At 34.3% G+C, this 8558-nt stretch overlaps 2 protein-coding genes across 2 annotated transcripts; both read left to right on the top strand.

The window, feature by feature from the left end:
• Positions 1-784: 784 nt before the first annotated feature.
• Positions 785-1330, top strand: LOC104242544 (uncharacterized). Its single transcript, XM_009797616.1, has one exon. The coding sequence runs from the start codon at positions 785-787 to the stop codon at positions 1328-1330; it is 546 nt and encodes a 181-aa protein (XP_009795918.1).
• Positions 1331-1342: 12 nt separating this feature from the next.
• On the top strand, positions 1343-2164 carry LOC104242545 (uncharacterized). The gene has a single exon (XM_009797617.1). It carries the CDS (start codon positions 1343-1345, stop codon positions 2162-2164), a length of 822 nt encoding a protein of 273 aa, XP_009795919.1.
• The last annotated feature ends 6394 nt before the right edge of the window (positions 2165-8558 follow it).

Below are 8558 nucleotides of genomic sequence, written 5' to 3'. Positions count from 1 at the left end.
AGGGAACGACTGAGGGGTCTCTAGGGTTAGGGATCTCGTTTTTTATTTTCCTTATGTGATATAAAGGGGTTTTGGGTATAGGATTAGCTGGGCTTGGGGTTAATGGGCTAAGGGATCCAAAAATAGTCCCAAAAATGGGTTGTTTTAGCCCAAATTTGACTCTTCTCCTTGAACAAGACTAAAAATACTACACCATTTACTAATTAATCCTACTTAAATAAAATAAATATTAAATTAAAACTAACCGTTAAAACAAAACTATTTTTGGTATTTTTTTTAAATATCATACTAAAAGATAAAAATAGAATTAGATTAAAATCATTGCAAAATTAAAATAATATTCCTACCAAACTACTAACATTCCTAAAAACAAAGTGTAACTATTTTTGTATTTTATGAAAGGTAGATAAACTGAAAGTAACAAGATAAAATATCAATTACCTAAATAAAAGAAAATATTTTTTGTAATTTTTATTTTTGTGACAAAATAAAGTAAAAGAGTCAAAACTAGTTGAAATAGTGATATTAGGCCTAAGTTAAATATTTAAATGCTAAAATATGTAAAATCTTAGAGAGGGTTAAAATTACGTCTACAGGCTTCACTTAAATGCTTCAGTTGATGTGGTAAGGGTTCTCTTGAATCAAGGATTTGCATTTCGCGGTCATGACGAAAGTGAAACGTCATAGAACAAGGGTAATTTTATTGAAATTCTTTCATGGTGTGCGGATAAATGTGATAAGATTAAACCCTTTGTGTTGAAACGTGCTCCAAAAAAACAATAAGATGACTTCTTCAGATATTCAAAAAGAAATTGTGACCGCATGTAAGATAGAAACTATTAAGGCTACAATAGAGGACCTAAATGGTGACTACTTTGCTTTATTAGTTGATGAGTCTTTAGACGTGTCACGCAAAGAGCAAATGGCTATTGTTTTACGGTATGTCGAAAAAAAAGGAAGTGTGATGGAGAGGTTTATTGGCATTATTCATGTTCGAGATACTAGTACTTTATCTCTAAAGAAAGTAATTATCGATGTACTTATTCATCATTCTTTAAGTTTATCTTCTATACGTGGACAATGTTATGATGTGGTAAGCAATATGCAAGATGATATTAAAGGTCTTAAGAAGTTGATTAAACAAGAAAGTAGATTGGCTCATTCTATTCATTGTTTTGCACATCAACTTCAACTGACTCTTGTTGCGGTTTCTAAGAAGTGTGTTCAAGTAGGTGAACTTGTATTATTGGTTTCAAATATTTTGAATGTGTTGGGAGATTCTTTTAAACGTGTGGATGAATTTCGAGATTCTCAAAATGAAAAACTCTAAGAGGCATAAGATATGGGTGAACTAAAAATAGGTAGAGGCTTGAATCAAAAACTTGGTCTCATTAGAGCCGGTGATACTCGTTGGGGATCTCACTTCAAGTCATTTGGAAACTTTATTCGTATGTTTGGTTCTACTGTTGTTGTTCTTGATACTTTTGTTGAAGATGCATGTACTTTAGATGATAGAGCTAAGGCATCGGGATATCTCGAAGCTTTTCAAACATATAAGGTTGCTTTCTTGTTGCATTTAATGACAGATATTTTGGGAATCACAAATGAGTTGAATGTATCCTTACAAAAAAATAGCAAGAGTGCAAATGCCATACTACTTGTTCAAGTAGCAAAGAAAAGATTGCAAACTTTAAGGAGGGATGATGAATGGGGTTTGTTTGTTGATAAAGTATCTATATTTTGTATCAAGCATGATATTTTGGTGCCTAATTTTGATGATCTATATGTTAACTCTGGAAGATCACGGCGAAAACCTGCTGACTATACTGCCTTTCATCATTATCGTGTTGATGTGTTTTGTAAAGTTCTTGATTGGCAAGTTCAAGAACTTAATGATCGTTTTAACGAAGTGACGACCGATTTGCTTCATGGAGTTGCTTGTTTGAATCCAATTGACCCATTTTCAAGTTTTGATATCAGAAAAATAATGAAGATGGTTGAATTGTATCCTGATGACTTTGATGAATTTAGGATGAGTGCTCTTGAGAATCAGCTTGCGAGTTACATTATTGATGTTCGTGATTTTGATGAAAAGTTCTCCAATCTAAATGGGCTTTCTGATCTTTCAAAAAGATTAGTTAAGAATTTCATAAATTTGGGTTGAAGTGCATTTCAATGCTATCAATGTCCGTTTGGGATTCCAAGAATAGCTCTGTATGGTGATTCTGGTATTGGGAGCGCGATCGAAAGTGAATTCGGAGGTCCGTAGGTCATTTTGGAGTCATTGGCTAAAGATAGAAATTTGAAGGTTTTGAGAAGTTTGAACGGAAGTGGACTTTTTGATATTGGGTTCGGCTTCCGATTCTGGAAGTTGGAGTAAGTTCGTACTGTCAAATATGGCTTGTGTGAAACATTTGAGGTCAATCAGACGTGATTTGATTGGTTTAGACATCGAAAGTACAAGTTTGAAATTCTAAAGTTCATTAAGCTCGAATTGGAGTGCGATTCGTGATTTCGGCATTGTTTGATGTGATTTGAGGCCTCGAGTAGGTCCGTATTATGTTTTGGGACTAGTTGGTATGATTGGTTGGGGTTCGGAGGACTTGGGTGGTTCCAGATGGTTAACGGATCAAATTTGGAATTTGAAGAAGAATTGAAGCAGCTGTTATCTAGTGTAACAACACCTGCGAGGTTTTGGCCGCTGGTGCGGAGCCGCAAAAGCGGCCTTGGAGTCGCAGACGCGGAAATGGATGGGCTTGGCTGGAGGCGCAGGTGCGACGCAGCTTCCGCAGAAGCGGTCTTGGCTCCGCAGAAGCGGTCGTGGGAGAGTTAGTTGAGACCGCACCTGCGAGGGAAATTTCCGTAGGTGCGGAGCCGCAGAAGCGGCAGGTGGACCGCAGGTGCGAGAAGCAGGTTGGGCAGTGTGTTCTTTTAAAAGCGAGGGTTTGGCTCATTTTCACCATTTTCCCTCCATGGGAGCCGATTTGGAGCAATTTGGGAGTGTCATTTACACCACCAAGCTTGAGGTAAATGGTTTATACTAGTTTTGAGTTAAATACATTGATTATGTATAGATTTTAGCATGAAAATTGGTAGAACTTGGAGTTTGAGGGAAAACCTAGAAAATTGATATTTTCGTATTTTGACCACGATTTTGGGCATGAAATTGAGTGTAAATTATATATTTGAGTTCGTGAGGTTATGGGCAAACTTTATCTTTGAAAAATTATGGAATCAGGGCACGTGGGCCCGAAGGTGTTTTTGTCAACTTTTCAATTGGGGTTAGAAATTATTATAAATTGAATTATTATGAGTAATTGAACATGTATTAATGGGTTTACATAATCATTGGCTAGTTTTGGAATGTTTTGCATCAATTGAGTATTCGGAAGGGCGTGGAATGCCGGTTATGGAACTTCGGGGCGAGGTGAGTCTCCTTTCTAACCTTGTAAGAAGAAATTATCCCCATATGTGAGTTAATTGGTTATGTGCTCTTAATTGTGGGGGTTACATATGCACGAGGTTGTAAGCACGTGATTTTTGCCCAATATGAGAATTACTCCCAAAAAATCCAAAAATAAAATGATTTTTCTTTGGTATGCAATTTTGTGATATTTTGTGATATTTTGAATAATTATTTGTATTTGTCTGTGCATGTTTATTTGCTAAATTAATAAAAAATACAAAATATGTCGCATTTTGCATGTAAGATTTAATTCTACAATTGTTAGTAATTAAATTTGTTTTACAAAAATTAAAAATTACAAAAATAGGCATCGTTTGCATTTTTAGCATTTAATGTCCAAATATACAATTTTATGCTTAATTATTACTTAATTGTGCGTTAATTGTTATTGGGAGTTAATTTGCGCTTTTATAACTTAATTTAGTTCTTAATAATAGTTTAAGTATTTTTATAATTTAGTTTTAGAAAAATAAAAGAAGAAAAGAGAGCAAAAATATAAGGAAAGTCGGAATTGGGCCTCTTCTTCGATTTCAAGCCACAGGCCCAAAAAATGGCCCAATCTTCCCTACGACCCAGTCCATTTCGAACTGGGTCGACCCAGTCCATAACCCTAAAGACCCAAACCCCCTTTCTTTCTTCTTCTTCCTTAAAGCTTCAAGCAAGTAACCATGGCAGCTACCCTTTCCCCCTCTGCCTCACCTTCGCACACACGCACAACCCCTCGTCGGACCACCCAAATCGACCCCCGTCCAACATTAAAACCAAACGACCACCTTCAAACTTCGACATCCATGGTTGTCCCCCCCCCCTTGTTTATTCGTTGTCTTCTTCACCACGTCCAGTCATGGACGACTTCAAACAGCCACAAGCAGCCATGAACAAGCAGCCATGACGAGCAGCAATGACTCCCAGCAGCTACACCATCTTCGTCGCGTCCAAACAACCATCGTCGCAGCTGTTTCTGCGTCATCCATATCGCTGCTGCTGCGTCCTTTTCTCTTCGCCATTGCTGCTGTTTTTTGTCGTCCATTGCTGCTGTTTTTTGTCCTCCATTGCTGCTGCTTTTTGTCCTCCATTGTTGCTGCGTTTCCACTGCTCCATCGACGACGAACAGTTCGTCGACCTTCACCAAACATGCTTGCCGTTGCTGCTGTTTTTTGCCTTCATCTTCTCCATCGAAAATCTCCAGTTGCTTCCTCATCTTCCAAACACGCCACTGCTGCTACTGTTTCTTCTCCTCCAAGCTGTTGTTCATCCGCCATGGTTGTCGCTGCTACTGCTTCAACTTTCTTCTGCTGCTGCTCGCGTTTCATGGCCAGCTACGAACTGCTTCATCTTCTCTTCGTCTTCGTCGTCATTTGTTCGAGCTTTGGTCGAGGCTCAGACAGATTTGTTTACAATCAAAGTTCGTCGTTGATTCATCTCCGGTTAGTTGTTTTTGAGTTTTATTTTGTCCATATTTCGTTTTTATATTTCTCGAAGTTAAAATCGTTAAATATTTGATTCTTGTTTTGTTCGTTGTTCATCGTTGAAATAATTTTCTAGTTTGTTCATGTGTTTTGTTGATTTTAATTTTCAGATTCAAATGATAAATTAATTAATTTGTTTTTCATGTTTCATTTCATGTTTGTATTATTGTTTAAGTGAATATTTGTTAGTTTGATGTTTGTTAGATTCAAATTGAAATTTAATTAACTATTTCTTCAATTTGTTTCATGTGTTTATGTATTGTTAGAAATTGTTAATATTGTTAAGTTCAAGCTTAAGTTCATAATTGTTTATTCGTCGATCTTGTTATTTGTCTAAAAAGAATTTAGTTGTGTTAAAGGAAATATATTGATTTAATCGTTTTAATCCGTCATGTTTGTTGTGTTAAAATAGATTCATTCATGTTCATACTTTGTTTGGATGATCTTGAATCCGAATTTTGTATAGTTTGATTTCTTGTTTATCATTTATGATTATTTCTTGAATTGGTCTCATAATCTTGTTTAAAGTTTAATATAAGAATTGTTTGTTGTAATGTTGTTAGAGTAGTTGATTTTAAGTTCAATATTATTGAATTTAGAAATCTAAATATACTTGTTTGTTGTTGTTGTTGAATCCGAAAATAGGATTGTTTGTTGCTAAAATATTGTTCAATCAAATTTTAGTTGTTCTTTGTTGTTCAATTTGTGTTCATGTGATTTGTTGTTGAAATGTTGAAGAAATCATGTTCATGAAATTTGTTGTTTGAACATTGTTAGAAATTAATCATATTGTCTATATTTTGGTTAAGTTTGATTAATTGATGTGTTATAGCTGATGGGTAGTTTGGTAATTTATAGTACTTTCGGGGGTAAAATAGTAATTTGCAATAGGGTCGGAGGGGTAGTTTAGGAATTGTACATTTTGTAATTGTTTATATGAAGCATGGGGGACAAAATGAAATGGGGTGGGTTGTGATATGGTTATTTAATATAAAGGGGGGACAAGACAAAATTTAGTGGGGGAATCTTGTATTATTTTATGTTAGGCATGAGGACAAAATATAATGGGGTGGTGTGATATGTTTATTTAATGTAATGGGGATGAGTGGGAAGAAAATGAGTTAAGTAGAGAAAAAGTATTGATTTTAATTAATTGAAAGATTTATGGGATGAGTTATAAGAAGTCTTGAAATCAGAAGAGAAAAATACACACAGAGAATAGAAGAGAGAAAAAACGGACAGAGAATAGAAGAGAGAAAAAAAGGGCTGAACATTTAAGAGAAAGAAAAATTCCGAAAAATATTTAAGCTTTCAAAATAAAAATAAAAACTAAAAAATCTTCTGCTTTCTTTCTTTGTTTGAAATTAGTATTAATGGTTGTTGTTTCATTCAAAGCTTGAAGCTTTTGTTTTTGGGATTACTGTTCTACTGGTTTGCAAACTCTGTTCCTGGGTTGTTACTGTTGCTGGGTTGTTGCTGCTGTGCTATATTGTTATTACTGCCGCTGATTCTCATCATCATTTTCTTTTGCTTCCAATATCAGGTACATATTTGTAAATTCATGTCATGAAAAGCTTCAACATGGCAAGTAAATGAAGTTTGGAATTATAAGGATGTCTTCTACTCATTTAAATTTTATTAGTTTAAGTTTCAGTTTTGTTTTAATTGGTTAATATAGTATTATACTTGACATGATAAACTGTTAACTAATTAACCTTCTGGAGTAGTAAATTCCACGATAATCTTATTGTTTTGAGGACTAACGATGACATTTACTGTTTGAATTGTTGAGATAGGGAACATGGCAGAAAGTTGGCCATTAATTACATTTTGTGATACTGTTGATTAAGCGTAGGACAATATGGAAATACCAAGAAACTATATTACTAGCATATCTCGTCCAATATTTGATTTTGTTCAAAGCTAGATGATTGTTAGTTGTATTTTGATTATATATGGTGCAATAATGGTTATGTGTATAATCAATAGTTGAAAGGCGAATTGATATAATCCGTTACGATTACAATGTTGGAATGTTGCAAACAGTTCATGATGTATGTTTGCGTTATATGTGATGTCGTCTTATTAAATCAATTGGTAGATTAGTTCTCTTTCTTAATAACAAATGACCATAGTTATTTTGAGAGTGCGATCAATTCAATTCTAAAAAAAACAAAGTATAAAAAATAATGTCAATAATTTGTACAAAATATAGAGCTAGTGTTTGCAAATATTCGCATAGGCCGAGAATAAGAATTGGTTTGATTATATTTATCCTAAATTCAATCATCGTGAGCAAATTAACCAAATAATCATACATTTGGATTAAAAACAAATGGTGTAGAAGAAGATTATATTTATAAATTGCAACACATTTTAAAAAATATAAAAAATAGTATTCGCCTCAAATAGAATAATGAAAATTCTTGGAAAATATCATTTCCTTTCTTACATCAATTCTTTCCCAATGTTTATACGTAATTCGCACGTTGTTTATTTGGGTAGGCAAATAATGTATTCACTACAAATGGTAGTATTAATCACACGTTGTTCATTTTTACTCCTTAAATTCGAATGGCTTGGAGGAATATAATTTATACGCGAAAAAATATAATTTGTGGTCAACACTCAATAATTTGTGAATCCTTTTCGAGTAATTTAGAGACGTCTAAATCAATGTTTCTCTATGGCTTTCATATAAAAATAAGTGGATGCAATAAACAATTTGTAGAGAATTTTATCAAGAATATTTTGTGAAATTAGGGATACGTTCGCGTGGCCTAAATTACATTTTTAAAGGCAGTTTGGATTATGCGTTCGCGCAACTTTGAACCAAAATTTTAATTCGTCGGGAGATATCAATATTAACTTCATAAAAACCCGAGATGTGCGGTGCACTACTTAATCATAAAAAAAGTGCGAATGTTCTTTATTTTATTTAAAACCCAATTTCGAAAAAATAATTATTTTATAATAAATATATTATCAATATCATTGTGTACACGTACGCGTGACACGATTTTTCACGTTAAAAAATATATAATATATAAAACGAATACACGTATGCGTGATTCGATTCGAAGAAGGGTCTTTAATTATAAACAATCTAAACAGAAGCGATAACAAAATCATGCAATAAAAAATGTAAAATCGAGATAATTAAGCCAAGAATAAAAACAGTTAAGCGACCGTGCTAGAACCACGGAATTCGGAAATGCCTAACACCTTCTTCCGGATTAACAGAATTCCTTACTCAGGATTTCTGGTTCGCAGAATAATAAACAGAGTCATATTCTCCTCGATTCAGGGATTAAAATTGGTGACTTGGGACGCCTTAAAATTCCCAAGTGGCGACTCTGAAACAAACAAACAAATCCCGTTTCGACTGTCCTTTAATTGGAGAAAACTCCCTTGCACCCTCGCGGGCGCGGAAAAAGGAGGTGCGACAGAGGTGACGAGAGTCCGTGCGTAGCTACTATTATTTGCTTAAGCCGGGTAGTCTAGGGGCCAAAAACATGTTTTACTTGTAATATTTGCAACCTTGTTGTCAATTTAAAAATGCCTAAACACATATTGAATGTATGAATAAATTTCTAAAAGGCTAGGCATCATTTCTTGACCTT

Source organism: Nicotiana sylvestris, chromosome 3, assembly GCF_000393655.2.
Source record: "Nicotiana sylvestris chromosome 3, ASM39365v2, whole genome shotgun sequence".
NCBI lineage: Eukaryota > Viridiplantae > Streptophyta > Magnoliopsida > Solanales > Solanaceae > Nicotiana > Nicotiana sylvestris.
This window is presented reverse-complemented; position numbering and strand designations above follow the sequence as displayed.

Excerpts from the sequence above, each read along its gene's own strand:
- LOC104242544 (XM_009797616.1), top strand. The coding sequence starts at position 785 with ATGACTTCTTCAGATATTCAAAAAGAAATTGTGACCGCATGTAAGATA.
- LOC104242545 (XM_009797617.1), top strand. The coding sequence starts at position 1,343 with ATGGGTGAACTAAAAATAGGTAGAGGCTTGAATCAAAAACTTGGTCTC.